Below are 23,052 nucleotides of genomic sequence, written 5' to 3' on the forward strand. Positions count from 1 at the left end.
GGATACCCGATACCCGCAAAATCTAAAATATTATACCCAACCCCGCCCCGTTTCCCGATTCCGTCAGGTAACGGATACCTGATACCCGCCGGGTATCGGGTCGGGTTAGGGATTACCCGCTACCCGTTTCGATACTCCTAGTCTAAAATGCAACATAAACCATCTATTATGCAACATAGAGAGTTTATAATGCAACATGCGTAAATTCATTACAGTACTCCCTTCGTTCCTAGTTAATAGGCATTTTTTTTTACATGTACTATAAAAATAGTGTGTTAAATGGAAGGTGAATAAAGTAAGAGAGATGAAGAGAGAATAAAGTAAGATAGATGAATTACTTTTTGTTAAAAATAGAAATGACTCAACTAACTTGGAACATCCCAAAATAGAAAAATAACTCTATTAACATGGAACGTAGAGAGTATCCATCAATGTCTTTTTGCACCATAGCATTGTTATTTTGTATATATGTCACGTGACAACATGCGGTTGGAAATGTATTATTACTATAATGGTGGATGGACACTGGTGCTCCCCTCTATACTTCTTATTCTCATTTCAATAATAAATTTAAGCATTTCGTAATGAGAAAAATATCCATAACAAAAATCGTCCTACCAGTACCACTTGTAAAATTTCGATGACCATTTTACATTGCAATAATATGAATAACATACGAAAAAGGGAAATTTGAAGTTGATAATTGTAGGATTTATAATATCAAATGCGCTTGAGCACAACCATAATCTGACTAATTGCAGTCCCTTGAATCCCAGCTGAGTTTAGAATCGCTGCAAATTGGAGTTTGTGTTGCATTGCCCTCACGAAAAGTTGGTTAATAACCACAGCTCCAAAATGATTGGCCATGCATCCTTCAAATACTGCTCTAATAAGCATTATTCCATTCTCAGGCTCCACCTTGCCCACGACGACCTCCCCAAATTCCATTTTCACAATTTCAAAACACCCATTTCTTTCGACTAACCTCCTCAGATCCTTCACGCATGGATATACATTAGGTATATTGAACAGGTCCACTTGCTCTTGCTCTATAACTCCCTGCACGCAAAATAGTTTATCAAGTGTTAGTGATGTAGTTTTCTCACCGATCCAACCTAAACGTCTCATATTTCCTTATTTAGATGATCCCCAATAAAAAGGAATGATATGCTACATATCTTACGTGAGCACCAATTTCGTTTGACGCAAGTTTAGTATTTTTCGTTTCGATTTATATATTTAGTATAATTGTAATACGTTAAAAAATGTTATTGAAATTTATATTTTCACAAAATTCATAAAAATCAATACTCGATTTCCTCGTTTTCTCTATATATTCAAATAAATTAATATACAATAACAAATCAAGCTTTGAAATGAATGTTGTGAAATTAAAAATTTTAATAACATTTTTTAATGTATTAGAATCAAAATAAAAACCAACAACATTAAACGTGCGTCAACCGAGAATGGTGCTCACATAAGGTATGTTGCATATCATTCCTCCTCTCAATAAATATTTCATTTTAATTTTATTATTTTTAGCAAGTGCAACACATTCCACTAACTACTTTTTTTTCACATTTATTATTAAACTAATATATTAAAGTAGGACTCACATTCAACTAACGTACCTCTTTGACCATGTCCGAGAGGATGAACTCAAGGAAACGAAAGGCTACACCTCCGCTGTATGTGACAACTCCATCGGGGACGCCGGGCACAACCATGACCATCACTCCGCCTGGCGCAATCTCTTGAGCTCTAGCTCCAAAGAAGGCCTCCATGTCTCGCTGGAACTGATTCGTATAGGCTTCGAGAACTGCCTCGGGGGAGTCGTCCGAGTAGTGAATCCTACCGGCGTTCCACGCCGGGGAGTCCTTTCTCTGCAGCTCCTCCGGCACCTTAGACAGCCAGTGGATCGCGAATGACGAATACGCCATGTGGACCGAGGAACAAGGGAAGAGGCGGCTATAGAAAGAGCCCGGCACAGCGGCGGAGAAGTAGCTTCTTGGTTGAGGGAGGGCGGCGAAGAGGGTGTTGAAGTCGTTGCCAATTTGGTCGTTGAACAACACTTGGAACTCGAGATCTTCTAAGCCTTGCTGACGACACTTGTGTTCCACTGTTTCGAGTAGGCTTTCCATGGCGGAGACAGTGTTGGGTCCCACTGAACACCCTAAGTCGGCTATGGTGAAAATGGTCGAACCACCTAACATCTTTTCTATATCAAAATTCTCCATTAATGCCTCCTTTATTGCATCTTTCACGCCACTTGCCCCATCTCTCTGTTGATCATACACAGTCACTGGGATATGATTAGTTGATTACATACAACTATGTCAACAACCTACGTTATAGATGTCAACACGAAGACAATTGTATGTCAACTAAATATAGTCAAGGGTGGAACTAGGAATTTGTAAGGAAGGGGGCAAATTTATCTACGGAGGAATTTTAAGAACTTGAGGAGGGACATTTAGTGAGAGATTAAAAGTACAATTTATAATGACAAAAATATACATGTAGTATAAAATATGAGGAGGGGAAAATGCCCCACTTAAAGCTTATGTAGATCCACCCCTGAATATAGTGGACATATATATGTATGTCTTCTGTGTATGTTCTTATTTAGAATTCATTCATACTTATTTTTTTTATTTTACAAAATAAATCTAAACTCAAACTGAACTAAATGAAACGAAGTTTGCTTAAGTGGTATACTTATACTATTACAATACAGAAGAATGAGATATTTACATGTCAATAGAAGACATACGTATATATATCAACTACATTTAGTTGACATACAAATGTATTCATGTTGACATCTATAAGGTCGTCGACATAGTTATCAGTTATCAATTTAAGATAGTTCAACCCACAGTCACCAATTCTAATTTATGAACTATATGCTTAAAGAGAATACAAATAAAATGAGTTTAACTATAGGTAGAGTGGTTAAGAAGAATAGAAGACCTGTACGGTTGAATTCTTGGTGTAGCTATACGTCCCATCCCCTGCATTCATCGGAGATGACTCTCTCATTTCTTCAAATCGTTATCTCTTGATGAAGCTTAATCTAGGTGCTATTTATTTATATTGATCTCTTTTTGGGACGGGTGCACCACTTAATCAAATCTTATTATAGAGGCTAAACGCTGTCACTCATCATTTGAAAATGGTTCCTATCATTGTTTGAAACAGTCAACATTATTTTTTAATTTGGGAAGGTCACCACTACACATAAAATACTACTCTATTATTTTGATTGACCATGTTCTCTATATTAACTACAATCTCTTGCGATATTATACGTGATATTTAACTAAATGCATTTATTAAGGGTGGATGTTGACTTTGATAATCTCAATTATTTTAATGTTAAGGAATACTTTTGTGTAAGTGATGAAGTATGTGAAGATGGTTGGCTGCTGACTTGAGCTCAGTCATGAGCTGGAGAGTAACAAACTCAGTTGAGGGAAAGTTGCTTAAGCTGGAGCACGTTTTTAGTTCACATGTGAATATTAAATGTCAGCCGTCGGATCAGTTTAAGTGAGATGGATTAGATCTGGACCGTTCGATGTTGACCGTTTGCTGGTAACATTGATAACTGGAAATCGACATTGCAGAGTGTGGTGGCCTTGTCCACCACTGAGGCCGGTGTATATGGCTATCACAGCTGCGGTGAAGGAAAGTTTTTGGCTTAGGGTTATTGCTGGAGAGTTTGGAGTGGTGCAGAGGACGATTCCTATAGGTTGTCACAACAGCGGTGCTATAAGTTTGGCGAAACACCAGGTTTTTCACGAACACAGCAAGCACATAGACGTGCGTTATCATTCTGTGAGGGAAGAGATTGGGAAGGGGAGCATACTTGTGTTCAAGGTGGACACAGAGGATAATCCGGCCGACATGCTAACTAAGCCACTAAACCGAGAAAAGTTTGAGTTGTGCAGGGAGCTGGTCGGCATGAGGAAGAGGAGTTAGTGAACTCAAAGTCAGGCAACCAATGTGGAGATTTGTGAAGATGGTTGTTTGCTGACTTGAGCTCAGTCATGAGCTGGAGAGTAACAGACTCTGTTAAGGTAAAGTTGCTTAAGCCGGAGCACGTTTTTAGTTCAGCTGTGAATATTAAATGTCAGCCGTCGGATCAGTTTAAGTGAGATGGATTAGATCTGGACCGTTTGATGTTTTTCCTTTTTGTTTTTCCCTTTCTTACTTAGTCGAAGAGCAAGGGTTTTTAATCACTAATTCTCTCATTCATTTTTTACTGGTACACAAGATTTGATTCACAGATATATTCAAGTTTCCTCTTCCGTTCAATTTCAATTCTTGTTCTTGTTTTACACTTGTTGCTCAGTCGATTCCGGGCGTTCTTGCCAACAAAGTACGTGCTTTATTTTAAAATTAGTGATAGGTTAGGTTAGTATTAATGTCTTCAGAGCTAAAAGAAAGCTGTTACACTACATCATTAGAAGGTGGAGTGTATGGTTAACATTTTTCGTCTTCATGACTAAGGAAATGGTTTCATAAATGATAACAGAGAGTGACATAGTTGATGCACTATTTATTAGCACTAAATATACCTTCAAGTTTACACGGTAGATCTATTATAGCTAAAGGTTTTATCGAGATATCGAACACATGGAATAAGATTGCAACCGGCTATCATGTACTAAGCATCATATACTATTTAGAGAACCTTTACCTTTATGTGTCTCTAGGATTATTAGGAAAGTCATGATTCTAGGATAAGCATTCTCTCGAGTGCAGCTATCTGTTGTGATTTTTAGGGTGCAATTTAAGTGCACAAAACAAGTAATAAATCCCTAAAAATACTACCTCTGCAAGTATACAGACGTGCAATGCAGTGTAAAAGGTGTCGAACCCACATGGAGGAGATCATTGCTAAAACTAGTAAATCTAACTAAAAAACAGTAAAATAGTTTAATTTTGGGTTTTTGATCTAGAGGCGGGTGAAGGACGAAACGAGAAGGAAAAAAAATAAGAGAATCACGATAAAGAGGGAAGACTACTCCTACCTTGTTTAGGGTTACTTATTCACATGAATCCTAATGTCTAATTACTTTCCAATATTTATCGGGATCGTGTTGATTTTACGCTCTCACGCAGATCACTGATCGTGGAATTTTACACCTAGGATATGATCACGTCTCCTAGGCTCTACTCAAAAACCCAACACGGATTAAAATAAACACATAGACAATAACCAAAATATGGAAATGAATCAAAACACAATCATGGATTCATATTTAGAAGCTTCCCTAACTAACTAGGAGTAATCCCTAAAATCTAGCCACTCATAGTGGGCAACAATGTAAGAAAACAAGTAAATGCTACCATATGGGCAAGATTAGGGAAGAATTAGCCTCAAGCTTCTTCCTCCAAAAAATGGACTCCAAGCCTCTTTCTCTCTCTAAAAATCACCTCCAGCCGCCAAAAGATGCATTGGAAATCGTGCCCTAGCTATTTAAATAGCTAGGGCTCGAAAAATAGGCCTAGTACCATTTGCCCGGTCGGGCGATCTGCACCTTGAAAAATTGAAAAATTCCCGATCGGGAATTTTGTCATACTCTCGATCAGGTCGCGCGTTTTGACGCCTGGTCGCGCGTTTCGCAGGTCGCGCGTTTTGCACTGCATTGCGCAGTCTTCGTAAAACAGCCGTATCTTCTTCATCCGGACTCCGATTGAAGCGTGTGAGGTATCCACGCAAAGCTCTTTCGAAGGGGAATGGAATGGTGGACTTCTAGAAGCATTTTAAGTTAATCTTGCAGGGATGATTACTGATCAGATTCGTACCTTTGTTTTCTTCCTCCTCTCTCTCTTATGGATTGGTCTTTTGTCCTACAATATATCAAAATGAGTCTATTGTTCACCTAAAAATGTGTGTTAAAACAATACAATAAAAGACTATAATTTGATTCACATCACTATCCATTATATTAGACTCTAACTATCGAAGTCTCATTCTAATAGATTAGATTCTAACTCCTTAAGTTCTTAAGACTCAAGCCCTCACAAAGGGTCCCCTCTCTTGATTGCAGATAAACCTATGTGTTATACTCGTTCCTTTTACCACGTAAAACTAGCTATCTCTCGATCAATGTAGTTAAATGGATATAGTTCTAAAGTTGGTCATATTGAAAGGAACGAGGTTTTGCACGCGTGTCGTAGGAACGTGTCCATTCCTATTCAACAAGATTTATAAGTTCCCACTTTCCAAAATACTATTAGTTAGCTTATGGTAAGTTCGGGTGTCGAACCCACGAGGAACGGTAGCATCCGTTATGTATTTCCACACTTAGAAAGGTTTTGGCGTTGCCGCCACACTTTAAATTGGGGGTGAGAACTGAACTACGAAATATAAATAATACTTAAGCTAAGATTGAGAACTAAACATGCAAATAAAATACAATAAGAAGAAAGCAATTAAACTAGAACGCAGACTGGGCACTCTGATAAACTGGGCAACTTAGCAGGGGCAAAAATTAGAACTATTTTGGAAATAAGAACAAAGCAACAACTAGCACGAATTTTACTAAGTTCAGAAGCAAAGGAACTAAGTTAAAAGCTAAGGAAAATAAACTACTAAGTGTTAACTCTTAAAGAAAGCTAGAAACTAGGAAAGTGACATGCAAAAGGTTGTCTAAAGCAAGCTAAACTAAATTAGATGTAAATGGAAGGTGGAGTGCAGAACTTAACTAAGTTAAAAGGGCTGCCAAAAGTGAAAAGGAATCATGTACTTGTTGTCTCCTAAACCTTAATATCCAAGGTGTAAAACCATTGGATAAAAGATTACAACTAATGGTTCTTACATTTACTTCTAAAAGCTGATTTTAACTACTAATCCTACACTAAAGGCACATAAATTAAGGAGGAGAAAGAGAGTAGATGGCTGCTACATAATTAAAAATGCTAGAGAAACACAAGATCAACAATTAAACCACCTAAACATGCATTGAAAACACCAAACTAAAAGCTGAAACATAAAGACTTATTGAAGAAGATAAAGAAAGCTTAAGAACACTTAAACATGGTGGAAGAACACTCAAGAACCGAGCTCATCAAACTCATGCCAAATCATACGAAAATGACACTCTATGAGGCACCGAAAATTCACAATAACATGGCTGATTTTTTTTTTTTTTTTTAACTTTTCCAACTCTTTCTCCACGTTTTTAACTACAAACTAACTAAGAAAATGCTTAAGAAACTCATTTTAAAAGCTTGAAAGGATTTTTAACTAAACAAGAACATAAGCAACACTAGAGCTAAACAACAAGCTAAAACCAGAAATAAACAAGAGCTAAACTTTAAAGTACATTAAATACACAAACACTTAAAGAAATTACTACTAGAAATAAGCTTTTAAAACAAGAACAACAATCATAACTAAGAGTGAGATTGATGCAAAAGAACTCTGAAAGCTAATAACAAGCAACTAGAGAAAATAAACACTACTACTAAATTACTACTACTTCAACCCATGATGAACAATGATCTTAGCAGCCTTGAGTTTGAGATCTCTCTTCTTAAGGAAGAGATGAATGTTTCCTAGAGAGACAAAGTTAACTAAACTAAACTAAAGAAAGTGATCAGTGACTCGTTGGTTCATAAGAAAAAAAAAAGGATAATTCCCCTTCCTCATGCCCAAGGGATGGATGTGGACACGTGTAGCAACAATAGAGCTGTCTTGTAATTATGCTCAAGTGGCTTCATGCAGTTTTTCCGTTGGGTCCAGACTGGCCAAGATGACAGCTTGGGCAGTTTGTCATTCTTTCATTTTATTTCTAATTCTTGCACATTTTTCCACCTTTTTGCATGTTTTCTTCTTCGTGCCTTCATTAAGCAGCTTCCGAACTTATTGATCCATTCCCTGCCAAAAAGCATATTTTTCACGCAAATATTCAACATATAGTGCAAATAGTGATCAATTCCGAGTGACGAAAACTAACCTATCACATACAAAAGAACAATAAAAGCACAAGAACAAGCAAAACAATCACAAGAACTAGTAAAAGGTTCAATTCAATAAAGCCAAATATGTTCATAATAGTCTTCACCGAAAAATCTACAGATGATGTTTAACTACTCAAAGACAAGTAGTAAAAACAATAATAATAACAATAATAATAATAATAATAATAATAATAATAATAATAATAATAATAATAATAAAAGTACTAGAAATGAAAGAAATTGATAAAATCCAAGGTTGAATCTTCAATATTTAGTCTTCTCTTGCCTGGATTGCAGAGCTCCGCTGCAATGGAAGATAGATGAAATATGTGTGGAATATGGGATGGAAGAATGTGTAGAGAGGGGAAGGATTGTAGACTCTGAAATCAAGATTATGAATTAGGTTTAAGAGGTATTTATAGGCTAGACAAAGGCTTATTCTTTTATAATTTTCGTGCCCTACAAGAAATGGGAGATATTTGAGCACTAATTTATTTTATTTCTTGAATTTCCACCTGAATATCCGTCAGTTTTGACTTCACTGCGCGATGTTCGTAGAATGGTCATAACTTTCTCCACATAACTTTGATTGAGACGTGCAAGGTATCCACGCGAAGTTCTTTTGAATTCAAAGAGAATAGTATGAAAGAATCATTGGTTGGACTTCAACAATGCTGGGAAAATCGCTTTAATTGAGGCTGTTGTAACTTGACCCTTTTGCACCTTTTTCTGTCATTATATATCATTTATCAACAAACACGTCAAAAATACTGATAAGTCGTATTCTAAGCCTTGGTTACTGGTCAATATGTCGTGAAATGCATGTATTATCTGCAAAACAGTTGCTCAAGTGTGCAGGATTAAAGGATCCATGCCAAAGTGAAAAGGGCGCTAGAAGGGTGCAATACTGACCAAGATGCATGCCAGAGAAAAGGCTCGAGATGGAGAAGAAGGATAGCTGGGATGATCATTAACAAGGGCAGAAAAGTCAAAACTTGAAGGAAGTCTACCCTAAAAGCAAGGGCAAGCCTCCCTATAAAAGAAGCCACTTGGAAAGAGAGAAAGAGTTCGCCTTTAGAGTTGGTTCCTTAGAGTTCGGTTAGGAGCTCTAAGTTCTCAGTTCAAAAAACACACTTAGTAGAATTCTCTCGAGAAGATCAGTCCTTCAGCATTGTCCAACCTCTCGTTCCTCGCCACAGCTATGGTCACTTGACGTCCAGAGTCTACCGGAGAAGTCATCGATCCACCGTTCCAGCCAGTTGCCGTAGTAGTATAGCAGTATCATCGCCCGGAGTGGCAAAACAATCGTTATTTTGCTTTCTAATTTAATCTTTACTTGTTTTCGTCGTTGGTTTTGTTGCAAACACTCATCGTTGTTGCCTTTTGAAGTACTTTGTGAAGTTCCAACGCTTAAATTATGAAGTTTCTATTTCGTATGTCGCTTTGGTTCTAGTTTGCTTCATTCTGCCTAGGAAAATTAGATCTAGTTGTTGCTTTTAATTTCTAAGTGTTTTCTTACCTGGAGTTGTCGATCTGAGGTTGTAGTTATGTTTCAGTCTAATTTTCGTGCATGAGTTTCTGGTCTGCGCTGTGATCACCGCCTTGCATGTTAGTCAGTTAAAGTAAATTGCAGTTCCACCGTTTATTTTAAGTTCGAGCGTTTTAATTCAATGGATCTTGAGTTTGAGGTTGCGAATCTGAGTTTAGTTATGGTGTTTGTGTTCATATGATTTTTGTTAATACTTGGTGAAGAAGAAAACGCCAAAATCAACTTTAGTTTGGACCACTTTACTTTTAAGTTACTTTTGCTTTTGTTCCCTACTTTTCAGTTGTACTATCCAGACCTGTCAGAGAGCCACCCAGCCACCAGATATGCCTTGTAGTCTAAATTTCCTCTTTTAGTAACTGCCTACTTTTCATATGCCTCTGAGACACCTTGTCCCCTATTCCCACGAACACCACCACATGCCTGTTATTTTCACACCCACTAGTCAGTAGAGTGCCACCTTTATTTCTTGCCTAGGTAAAATCTCAACCCAAGCGTGGTAGCTAACCAAAAACACCCAGGAAAGTCACCGCAGTTATCCAAACGTGTCCATCCTTGTGGGATTCGACCCTTACCTCCACTATACTAATCAGTAGAAGTGGGTTGAGGAAACTTGCTTGAAGCCAGGTCCCGGTTGTCGTACCAACGACTCAGCTGGGTCGGGAATCTCTTCCTGATCAGTTGGATACACTCCAAATTACATACGTAAAACTAGGGAAAGAACCTGTAACCTTCAAATACCAACATGTATAACATATGCAATTAAGAACATAATTTATATGGTTGACTTTTAAAATGAGTCAAATCTAGCCTTTAAAAACATGCAAAATCTGTATATGTCAATAGTGAAGATATAAGCTATCGCTAGCAATAATCGATCACTTTTCATGTATGAAAAACTATAAATAGGGGTCGTTGTTGTTCATTGTGAAACATCAAAAATTAGAATTGAGAATATTAGAAAGATTAGAATGGAGAGTGTTAGAAAGAGCTCAAGCTCTAAGATAGAAAGAGGGAAACTTTGTAGTGTTGAAGCACATTTTTTTGTTTGTATTTTGTATAAGCCTTTCTCAAATGTGTAATTTTAACTTGTCATCCATATTTCATCCCTAAGAGTTTCTATATTTTATTTATATCAAATATCCAACAAATCTGGTATCTAGAGCCATTCGATCCTACCTATGCCGCCAACGTTAAACATGGTTCATACCCATATTCCCAAATTAGAAACACAATTATGGAAGTCAGAGTATTCAAATTAAAGTTGTGTTGCACTCACAAGACATGTAGGATATTGTTCAAGATGGTTATGTTGAACCAGTGTCCGGACAGGAAGCTGAAGATGTTAGGTTTGGTGTACTGAAAAGCATGTTTCGAGCAAGTTTCGCTCGAATAGAATCTTGCTTGTATACGTAAAACTCTATAATCCACTTTTAACCCGATTCAGTATTATTCAAGTAGTTTCGCACGAATAGAATCAGTATATTATTACATTGTGTTTGCTTGTGCATTTATAAGATGTTTCACAAACATTTAAATGCATAAAAAGTAAACAAAGCCTAAATCTTTTGCTTAGTAGACCGGTTGTGGGCGACGTTTACTTTAAGGTAACACGGTCAGTTCTATGCAATGCTTTGCAAAAGAAAAAGAAGAATTTCACAACCTAGATAGGCTTTGGCTACCTATCGTGAAAGGTTGCAACGTCAGTCTGATTATTTCTAAGCCTTTCTGAAATAAGATGACGTTGGTGTGGTATAGCACTGAATGAGTCTAACAGCAACACGTGTCTTTATGCTATCTACTGAAAGACTAGGTCTTGATAAAATAGTATTTCTTAATCTACATACGTTAGCATTGAGCATACGGTATTGATTATGCACTACTTTGACTTATCAAATGGTGGGGGGTTTTCGCAACCCAATAATCCTGATATATTGGGTAGTGGTGATTAATATCTAGCGGTGCTAGGATTGCTATTATGTTGAATCGCGTGCGAGGTGAGTCTCGTTTGATAATGTCCTCAAGAGGAGCTTGAACAAGGTTTTATTATTCAGAAAACTGGCCAGTTGGAGTTTTATCACTCAATGAATAATAAATAACTTTTTCTTGCTTAGTCCATTCTTGGAATTAATAAGATGTTAATTAATTAAGTCCATAGCAGACATTAATTAATTAATGGACATTTATATCTTAAGCGCGAGAAATAAATAATTTACAAGCAATGGAAACTCGGATTACTTATAATTTCGGATTTGGATGGGGGGTGCAATATTACTTCTATAGTGGCTACTCGTAATATTCCAACTAAAAGCTTATATTAAATTGGGGTTCAATTTAATTAGTAAAAAGCTAATTGGAGGAGCCCATATCCAAAACCTTCCATAAATACCTGACTGGGCTCAATATAAACTTAATATAAATAGGAGAATAAAGGAGACAGAAACACACTTATTTTATAGAAAATAGCGTCTCTTTCTTCTCTTTAGTAGGAGACTATTTTTCCTTTGATTTTCTCCTCAGTGAGATTTTCATTTCCTCCTCCGTGAGGAATTTTCTGTCTTCTTTATTCGAGCCCTGGTATTTTGATAAGATCAGCCCACCATGATATCGAGATACAGTTAGGAACCAGCCAGAAGATATGTGGTCTAGTATTGAAGATTATCGAGGAGAAGGCGCGAGCAATCGACGATTCTTTGGAGAATTAAATCGGTAACTCTAAACCGTAGAAATCATGTTTTAGGATTAATATTCTTTAAGCATGAATTATTTGCGTTCTAGCATGCAATTATCTGTTTAACATGTGAATTGATTAATCGCATAATCGGTCAAATAGATCTGTATCTTATTTATTTGTTTTGTACAAAGTCTTCTGTTGTGCAAGGGGCACCAAACTCTAACAATTGGTATCAGAGCCAGGTTTTTGGCTCTGATTATGTGGATTAATTTCATGTTATGTGAATTGTTTGGATGCAAGATGTCAATTACATATGAGATCGTTTAATTAATTTCGTGTGAATTATATAAACATGTGTAATGATGACATGTTTGATTGACATATATATGTTTGTGATCATTAATGATTGCATACAAGAATATTTTATGTGATCAATGTTTTGTGAATTTTGAACATGGCGAACATGGCTACGTTCGCGACATGTTTTGCGGCGGTTCCCCTTCGCCTTCGGGCAAGAGTTTAGCGTGAGTTTAAGGCGGAGTTGTTGCTGCAACAGCACGGTAGTACGATCATCGGCAAGCTAGCCAAGTTGTGTCGGCAGCCCATGTTCTAAATATCATGTCTATTGATCAGTTGCAGAGCAGCTTGGAAGTTACCGATTAACATATAATGAAAAAAGAGAAGAATTTTGAGCCTGGGACATCCCGTGGTGGATATAACTGAAGTCGAGATCGAGGCTAAAGTTATCATGGTCGAGGATGACATGTAAAAAAATTATCAAAATGAAGGAGGACGAGTGATAAGGCTAATTTCATGCATCGGTAATGTGTAAAAAAATGTTATAAATTGCTGGGTCTAACACGTTTCCTAAGCCAGGTGTGTGAAGAAAATCGCTAGATCAAGGAAGTAAGGAAGGTGATGGTCTAGCGAAAGAAAAAGGACGAAATGAGCAGGATTTACAAGGAAAATTGGCGTGACGGGGGAGTCTACAGCTGAGGGCAACAAAGTCATTATCAATACCTCGCTGGACCCACTAAAGCGCCTATAAATAGAGAGGAGCATGCAGCGTAATGAAGAGTTTTTTCACTCTTCTTAGCTCATACATTTTACACACACTTGGGAAACATTCTGGGGGATAATCGTAATAGGGGGTACTTTCTAATATCTCGAGTTTGGTAACACCGTCCCAGTGAGGGCGAAGATACATTTGTTTTAATTTCAGCTGTTTTTGCTAGTTTCCACCGTCGAACTTCACTTTTGGGAGTCGACTTTGATGTTGATGATGTTTTACTGTTTATCGCTCATGGATCTGAGTTTAGCTGTTTAATTTCAAGTTACTTTTGCTTAGATCTCTCTACTGTTAGCGTAATTCTTAAATTGCTATGTCGATCTCTGTTTATTTCGTTATTGAGGTGTTTGATGTGGAATTGGATGACAGATCTGTGGTTGATTGAGTGTTTGGAGCTTAAATTTGTAAATCTGACGTGATGGAGAATTTCTACTGTTTGGAGTCTGTGTCGGACGCTTGGATCCGGAGTGGATTTAGCGTTTGAAGTTGGTTTTGGCGTGTGAAAGAAACAGTAGTGGATAGACTTGTTTTATTTCCTTTGTTTTCTATTTCCCTTCGTCTAGGTATGCAGATCTGTAAGTTCTTTGTTATTTATGCATAGATTCGATTCTTACGCATCCTTCTCTGTGGGATCGATCCCTACTTCCCTATATTGGGTTTAGTAAAGTGGTTGAGGGTTTTTGAAGCGGGGAAGTACTTGTGTGTCCGACGACCGGGATTCCACGCAACCTACGAGTTCCTAGACCAAGTGATCTAGTGGACTTGCTGGATCTGGGGAACCTGCCTTATTTGAATATCACAACACTGCACACACACCACACTTGTACTGTCACAACCAACAGGAAGCTTCAACGAGGCCATAATTGTCAAAATGAGGGAGGGCGTTAAATGTTCACCTACCGAGGATGACATAGAGGCGGTTATTCTCAAGCCCACAATCAACAAGGGTTTGATAAAGTAAATGTTGAGTGATATATTCGTTATGAATTCGTGCATTATAGTTATTAATGTCTAACAACTAGAAATACTACGTCAAATCAAAAGTAAACTATGTCGAAGGTGAAGAGAGTAACTGAAAGAGCAGGTTTAGTGCAGGCTCGTGTAATCAACTAATAGGGGAGATCCTAAACCTGAGCGTGTCGCTGGCACGAGGACCTAAAAACCTGTTAACAACAATATTCCTCAACCCACTTCTACTGGCTAGTATAGTGGAGCAAGGGTCGAATCCCATAGAGATGGATGAGTGCGAAATGTGATTGAGATGATAATTTGGAAGGGATTGGTTAGCTACCATGCTTTGGGTTGAGATCTATCTAGACACAAAACTTAAAAAGGGACCTATACTATCCTGACAAGTAAGACGATCTCATATCGGAATGAAGTCGAGTACGTGAAAAGCGGGTGTATAAGACTGGAGTGCATGCTAAAATTGAAAGTTTACTAAAAATGGACAAACAACGACTGTAACAAATATTCGACCAACTGGCTGACGAACTGCCAGATCCACAGAAAAGTTGGCGAAATTGGAGGACAAAAGGGAATTTAGCTGAAAAATGAAAAGCGGTCCACAAATCAGATCTGGATGTTATCTTCTCCAACAAGTATGCTACAATTGTAGATAAACTAAAACTCCATGAACAACATCCTGAATCAACACATTCTAGGAATTTAGATATGAAAGTAAAAGCTAAATCGAGAAGATTAAAACCAATAATCCTAGATCATGCAGACTGCCTAACATGCAAGGTGACAAAACTACGCGATTATAGATTTCATGCATTCCACTTCGAAATAAACGAGAAAACACTTGGAACATTTACTCAACAAAACCAGATCTATCCTATCCAAGATAATCCATACTCAAACAGTTGGAAATTTACGCTAAACTACTAGATCTAACTAATCCAGGCAGGAAGAAAACATTTGCAACCGAAGGATAAACAAAAGGTAAATTTTAACTTCATAACGATCAGATCCAAAACAAAGTACGTAAAATCCAAATAATAACGACGATCAACAAGGGATCCAAGCAAAAAAAGTAAACTAGAGTTAAAATACGGAAAGCGAGTAAAGATTGTTTGGCCCCTCGGACGATAAAACAGTGATTCTGGCGACTACTACGGCCGGATGGAACGGTGGTGAACTCCCTCTGGCAGAGTACCGGAGTTTTCAAGTGGTCATGACTAGGCGAGGAACAAGAAGTGGCAAAGCTAGTCTCCACGGTAGGAACATAGGGTATCCGAGAGTGTAGTATGTTGTCTATCTAAGTGAGCGTCTCTCTCTTCCTTCATGTGACCTTCTATTTATAGGGTGGCTTGCTCTCATTCTTAGGGTTGCCTTCTGATGTGGAAATGTTGCTTTTGCCCTTTTGAATAGTCGGTATTTTCTTGCAATCCTCCCTTCTCCATCTCGAGCCTTATGGAATGCATCCTGACCAGTATTGCACCCTTCTAGCGTCCTTTTAACTTGAATCTTCCGGCTCTTTCCTTGCTGACTTGTACCCCTTTTTCTGCACACTTAAGCAACTTTCCTGCAGATAATGCATGTTAAAACTCATCATACAAACCAATAACCAAGGCCTAGAATGCGACTTTTCAGTAACGAGCAGGTAATTTCAACCTCTTTTTTTTTACTCATAAAGGACTTGAAGGTGATCAATGTAGTACATGGTACTTGAAAACTGGAGCTAGTAACCATATGTGCGAAAATAAGAAACTCTTCATTGAGCAAAATAAGGCATTTTTGGGGATGTTACTTCTGGAAATTCTTCAAAAGTTGGAGTACAAGGAATATGTTATATATTGATTAAGTTAAAGAATGGAGATCATGGTTTTATATATGACAACTGTAAGGATCATACTACCATGGATTCACTAATTACCGGGACCTCTTTTGTTACACCGCGTACTTAGATAGCTAATCTCAGAAGGAACAAACCGAATACAAAAGGAAACACAAGATTACAATTATTATTAGTGCAGGGTATAACTATCTGAGCCCTAGACTTAGACATCCAACTCACTCCGAGAACACCTACACACTAAGTAATCGAATTACTAACCTAAGGGAAAGATCCTATCGAATCAGAAATACACAAGAAGAGACAAAGTCAAGTATGTCAAGATATGGCTCAGGTCGCAATAACGACTACACCGGGCCAAGAACCTTCCCACACGCTTCAACCAATAGTCACAAGTGAGCGTCATCAAACTCAGTGGTCAGAAACTCCAATCTCACCGCCCAACCCACGTGGCGCCCAACCCAAGTGAACACCCTACCACTCCCCCTCCCCCGCAGCAAGTAGGCGTCGTTTTATCTATTGGAAACTAATTTTTTTAAAAATAATACCGTTGTTTTCATTTTTTTAACTCCCAATTCATCCATAAATCATCTATAAATACCACATTCTTAAATTTTAATTTTTGCATTTAAATTATGTAATTTCGATTGTTATTATAATTTATGTTTGATATAATGGTATTTTTAATATAAATGCACTTTTTATAATTTTTTTAATATTTAATTGAAATTAAATTGTTTGAGAAAAAATTAAAATAATAAGTTATGAAATAGTGGATCCATGAAAAGTTAAGGAAGGAATGGAATGTTGGAGGTGTTGTTCTTAGTTAAGGAATGAAATAAAAAATGAATAAAAGTGGTATGAGGCCCATGAATAGCGTATGGAATAGCGTATGGAATACCTTAGTTATGAGCGACCATTGTGGATGCTCGAATTCTTATCTTATTATCAATGATGTTTGCAGTAATTTGGTTGCATGTGTAAATATGTCCAAAAATAGATTATTTGCTTTGAATACGAAACATGATATGTTGAATTGAATGAAAGCTATTGTTAAAGATGAATATGAAACATGTGTTAGGACTCAATCCTAACAGCGACCGCAAGGGGGTTTCCCCGCGATTAACAAACACTTCCGGTGGCTAGTAAGGCTCGATTGTCGGCTTCACAAATTCTCTGCTTGCGGGAAATTCCCGTCAAACAGCCAAAATCACGATGAACACAAAAAGAACCAACAAACATTGATATTTTCCCATTTATAAGACTAAGGGCCCTAGGGTTGGTTCGATCTCCTAGTCATTCGGGAAAGAACCAACAAACAAAACCCGAATGGGGCTTATAAACCGTCCGACTCAATAATGTCTTTTAAAAAATAAAACTAAAAGCAGTAAAATAATTCTCAAAAAATAACCAAAGCAAAAACTTTAAATAATGAATACAAATAAATTAACTAGCTCTCATACCGGTCCGGTTTCCGGACTTTCCTTCCCAACTCGGTGTGCTTCTTTCCAGAGCCTTTATGCACTTGCTTGCCTTTCGGCTTATCACGTTGCTTCTCCTTTTTTCGGTGACATCTCCTTTTTCTTGGTTATTTCTTCAGTCAGAAACGTATCCTCTCGGTCGTTGGCTGGCTTTGACGGTTCAACCACTTCGTGTGATGGCATGATTATATCATTATGGCATTTGCATCTTGGACATATGAAATTTGGTGGTTTAAAGCTTCTATCCACAAAAAATATGGCGAAAGACATGCTACATATCGGTAATGCTGATGAAGTTTGTGAACGATGCATACATGGCAAGCATTATAGGCCAAGATCCTCTAAAAAAATTATATGGAGAGCATCACGCCCATTGAGTTTTGTTCATACAGACATTTGTGGTCATCTGAAACCTATTTCTACTACAGGTAATCAATACTTTTTAACATTAATTGATGATTATTCTAGAAACTCTTGGGTGTACTTCTGAAGAAGAAATCCAAGTTGTTTGAAATTTTCAAAGAGTTCAAAGTTCTTGTTGATAGATTGAGTGGGCACTATATAAAACTTCTCAAATCCAACCAAGTTGGCTAGTTTACTCCTGATTTGTTCGAAAAGTTTGGTAAAGGGAATGGGATCATTCATCATTTTACACCTCCATATATACCTCAACTGATGTTGTTGGGAAAGAAATAATCAAACAGTTCTTGATATGACGAGAAGTATAATCAAATGGAAAGACTTACCTCGAGAATTATGGGCTGAAGCTATAGCAACAGTGTACCTCCAGAATCGATGTCCCACCAAAAGTGGTCGTAACATGACGCCTAAAGAAGCATGGAGTTCGTTTAAGCCCAATCTAGCACACCTGAGAGTTTTTGGCTGCATTGCTTTTACGAAAAATCATGAAGCTAGAAGAATCAATCTTGATGACAAATGAAAAAATGAACCTTTGTGCAATGTGGTGATCGAGTTATGGGTTATAATTTGTATAAACCACTCACGAAGATTGTGATAATAAGTCGTGATGTGGTGCTTGAAAAAGATCAAAGATGAAGCTGAGAGGATAAGAAAGTTGAAAGCTAGAAGATGCACGTAAAATCGAAGAACTTGAACCACCTACTTCATCTCCAGGTCCAAGTGAAAGGACATGAACAATGCACAACTAAGTGATATTTAAGGAGCTACGAAAGAAGTTGATGAAACTGGAGCTGACAATGTGAATCTTATTTGTTTCTATATGGATGTTGATCATGTGGCTTATGTAGATGTTGTACAAGACAGGAAATGGAAGATTGCAATTTGATGAAGAAATTAATGCAATAAAAAAAAAATGATATTTGATCGTTGACAACACTACCAGTACACCAAAAAACAACTGGTGTAAGAAATTTATCTCACTAGCCGCAAACACAATTGAAAGATCTATCTGCTTGATGTTAAGTCGGCCTTTTTAAATGGTTTTCCTAAAGAATAAATTCATGTGGTGCAACGTGAAGGATATGTGAAATATGGAGAATCAATGAATATTTTCTCAAGAATGGTTTTGTGAAGTGCACTTATGAACATGCTTTATACCTGAAGAAATCGTCCTACCACTTGTAAAATTTCGATGACTTGAACATTTTACATTGCAATAATATTAATAACATACAGAAGGGAAATTTAAGGGTCATAAATGTAGGATGTATAATATCAAATGCGCTTGAGCACAACCATGATTTGACTAATAGTCCCTTGAATCCCAGCTGAATTTAGAATCTCAGCAAATTGGAGTTTGTTTTGCATTGCCCTCACGAAAAGTTGGTTAACAACCATAGCTCCAAAATGATTGGCCATGCATCCTTCAAATATTGCTCTAATAATCATTATTGAATTCTCAGGCTCCACCTTGCCGATGGATACCTCCCCAAATTCCATTTTCACAATTTCAAAACACCCATTTCTTTCGACAACCCTCCTTAGATCCTTCACGCATGGATATACATTAGGAACATTGAACGAGTCCACTTGATCTTGCTCTATAACTCCCTACACGCATGGATATACATTAGCATAACATTCCACCCCCAATAAATATCTCATTTCAATTTTATTATTTTTTGGCAAGTGCAACACACATTCCATTTAACGAATTTTACTCATATTTATCATTTAACTAATATCACATCCATCACATAAAAATAGTCTTCCATTTAGATTTTGGGGTGTCCCACAAAATTAGTTACCTTCTACTTTTGGCAAGTTTTTTCTTTCTTATAAAGTAGGCCTCATTTTCCACTAACAATACTTCAATCACTTTTTCTTTCTATTTTCTTATGTGTAACCAATTTTTTGCATTAAAACTCGTGTCGTTCCCAAAGTATCAATTTTTATGGGACGGATAGAATATATCAAAGTAGGACTGTCATTCAACGTACCTCTTTGACCATGTCCGAGAGTATGGACTCAAGGAAACGAAAGGCTACGCCTCCGCTGAACGTGATAGCTCCATCGGGGACGGCGGGCACGACGATGACCATCACCCCACCTGGCACAATCTCCTGAGCTCTAGCTCTAAAGAAAGCCTCCATGTCTCGTTGGAACTGATCCGCATAGGCTTCGAGAACCGCCTCGGATGAGTCATCCGAGTAGTGAATCCTACCGGCATTCCACGCCGCGGAGCCTTTCCGCTGCAGCTCATCCGGCACCTTAGACAGCCAGTGGATCGCGAATGACGAATACGCTATGTGGACGGAGGAACAAGGGAAGAGGCGGCCGTAGAAAGAGCCTGGCACGGCGGCGGCGAAGTAGCTTCTTGGCTGAGGGAGGGCGGCGAAGAGGGTGTTGAAGTCATTGCCGATTTGGTCGTTGAACAACAATTGGAACTCCCGATCTTCTAAGCCTTGCTGGCGGCACTTGTGTTCCACTGTTTCGAGTAGGCTTTCCATGGCAAAGACAGTGTTGGGTCCCACCGAACACCCTAAGTCGGCTATGGTGAAAGTGGTCAAACCACCTAATACCTTTTCTATGTCAAAATTCTCCATTATTGCCTCCTTTATTGCATCTTTTACGCCACTTGCCGCATCTCTCTGTTGATCATATACAGTCACCGGGACATGATCAGCTGATGACTATCTTAAATTAATAACTGACAATTATATCAATAATATACGTTAAGGATTTAGTTGACATACAAGTGTGTTCGTGTTGACATCTATATTTACATGTCAATAGAAGACATACGTATATATGTCAACTATATTAGTTGATGTGTAAATGTCTTCGTGTTATCAATTTAAAATAGTTATCAACTGGACAGGACCATATAGTAGATTGTTGATATAGTCGTCAGTTATCTATTTAAGAAAGTTATCAACTGAACAGGACCATACAGTCACCGATTCTAATTTACAAATTATATGCTTAATGAAAATACGAATAAAATGAGTATAAATATAGCTAGAGAGATATAGAAAATAGAAGACCTGCACAGTTGAATTCTTGGTGTAGCTATACGCCCCATCCCCTGCATTCATCGGAGATGACTCTCTCATTTCTTCAAATCGTTATCTTCTGATGAAGATTAATCTAGGTGTTATTTATTTATTGATCTATTTTTGGGATGCGTGCACCAATTAATCAAATCTTATTCTACATGTTTAAGGCTGACTCATCATTTGAAAATGCTTCTTATTGTTGTTTGAAACCGTCGGGCATTGTTTTTTAATTTGGGTAGGTAACCGTTACAGATAAAATACTATCCATTATTTTGGTTGACCATGCTATCCATATTAAACTAAAAGCACTTGCGATATTATACATGATATTTGACCAAATGCGTTTTTTAAGGGAGGATGTTGATTTTAATAAACTGGAGTGTTGAAGTAGTGCATTATGGTTAAATATATAAATGAATAATTATATAAAATTCTCTTATGATTAACCAAAATAACAGATAAGAAATGTATATCTATATCTATATCTATATCTATATATATATAAAAGGAGAGTTTTGAAGAAATTTAGAAGAATGCCATTAAAAAATATTTATTAAATAAAATTAAATTTTTTAATAGACAATAATTTGAATGGTCAAGACATTTATCATCAATTTAATTTATGAAATGATACAGAGGAAAGCCAACGAGCAGAATTCCAAGGGCTTCTAATATTCTATAAATTTGGCTTTATGGTGATGGTTTTGCAGAATCTTGGATATCTCGTGCTCGAGAAATTGATGACTAATGCAAGTATGAAACTATTTTTAAATTATTTTTAAACTATTTATCCTGTGTACTTTTATGTATATAGTTTAATTGTTTGATGTTTTAGCTTTCTAACCATTGTTGTATGTTGATATATAATCTCTTTTATTCAACATATGTATCTACTTTGTTATGGTATAATAGGTTCCAGGTACATGTTGGTAGATGTTTGATATATATGGGTTTGTGATGTACTATTTTTTAGCACTAAATAAATCTGCAAGTATACAGAGTATATATAGTATAGCCAAAGATCAGTACCGGAATATCGAACACGGGGAAGGCAAACACAAAGTGTCTATCCTCTACTACCACTCAATTACTATTTGGAAGAACAGAAGGTTTAGGAAAACTTTGAAAACAGAAAACAATAGAAGGCAATTCACAACTAAATACGAGTAAAACACAGAGACAATCGATAGAGATAAGGGAATCCCAGGGATGTGCATTCACAGTTATGGTTATACAAATTCCAAACTACAATACTCTAGCACAGTTATTACTTTGATAGGACGAGTCACCTAGCTTATGCTCATGCAATGCAAATGTTGATTACAAAATTAGGGTTGTCAATCCTAAGACGTAACTCCGAATAGCTCCTAAGACTCTTGAAAAGTCTTCACTCTCAATTAACAGTGTCGTTTTAAGGGAAGCAAACTGTAGCGTCTACTAAGTGAATCTAACTCGATAGAACTCTCTCACAGTTATGAAGCAAGCTATATTAAAAAAAGTAAAAACAAAACGGATATTAAATAGAAAAAGGAATTGTATAACCAAAATCGTTACTAACACATCCCTAGAATCCTATGAGTTTAATTACACATAATGAAATAAGCTAAACACATAGATTGAAGGGAAGACAATTTGAACATAAAACTAAAGCAAATAAAACCCGTAGGTTGAATCCTTGTCGTTCTTGAAATCCTTCTCCAACTCCTTGCACAAGTGAAGTACTCTACCTCTTGATCTCTATGATTTATTTTGCAAGTAGAAGCTCTCTCTTTTTTTTTTGGTGTTTAAATAAATTCACTAAAATAAAAACGAAATACAATTATAACTCGGGTATACCCGAGGGATACAGCCAACTAGTCAAGCTAGCGGGCCGGGGTGGGATGAACACAATACAACTGAAACTTGGACATACCCAAGGGCTTTTATCAAGCCGGTGTACATGAAGAACCAAACTATTGTCGAAAACCTAGAGAGCCTAGGGCTTAGACAATCGTCCTTGCCAAGTAGAGGTTTACAAGGGGAACAT

The 23,052-nt window shown here is 37.2% G+C and overlaps 2 protein-coding genes across 2 annotated transcripts; both read right to left on the reverse strand.

Moving 5' to 3' along the window:
* Positions 1–526: 526 nt before the first annotated feature.
* On the reverse strand, positions 527–3,095 carry LOC125190908 (loganic acid O-methyltransferase-like). The gene is made up of 3 exons (XM_048088330.1): positions 2,977–3,095; positions 1,635–2,285; positions 527–1,059 (listed from the first exon to the last, which is right to left on the reverse strand). The coding sequence occupies exons 1-3, from the start codon at positions 3,043–3,045 to the stop codon at positions 721–723; spliced, it is 1,059 nt and encodes a 352-aa protein (XP_047944287.1). The 5' UTR covers positions 3,046–3,095; the 3' UTR covers positions 527–720.
* A 16,065-nt stretch (positions 3,096–19,160) lies between these two features.
* LOC125187892 (loganic acid O-methyltransferase-like) lies at positions 19,161–21,133 on the reverse strand. Its single transcript, XM_048084541.1, has 3 exons — positions 21,015–21,133; positions 19,968–20,618; positions 19,161–19,578 (listed from the first exon to the last, which is right to left on the reverse strand). Exons 1-3 carry the CDS (start codon positions 21,081–21,083, stop codon positions 19,243–19,245), a joined length of 1,056 nt encoding a protein of 351 aa, XP_047940498.1. The 5' UTR covers positions 21,084–21,133; the 3' UTR covers positions 19,161–19,242.
* Positions 21,134–23,052: the final 1,919 nt, after the last annotated feature.

The sequence above is a fragment of the Salvia hispanica genome, chromosome 5 (assembly GCF_029641045.1).
Source record: "Salvia hispanica isolate PSC_SH4W2 chromosome 5, Shi_PSC_v1, whole genome shotgun sequence".
Lineage (NCBI taxonomy): Eukaryota > Viridiplantae > Streptophyta > Magnoliopsida > Lamiales > Lamiaceae > Salvia > Salvia hispanica.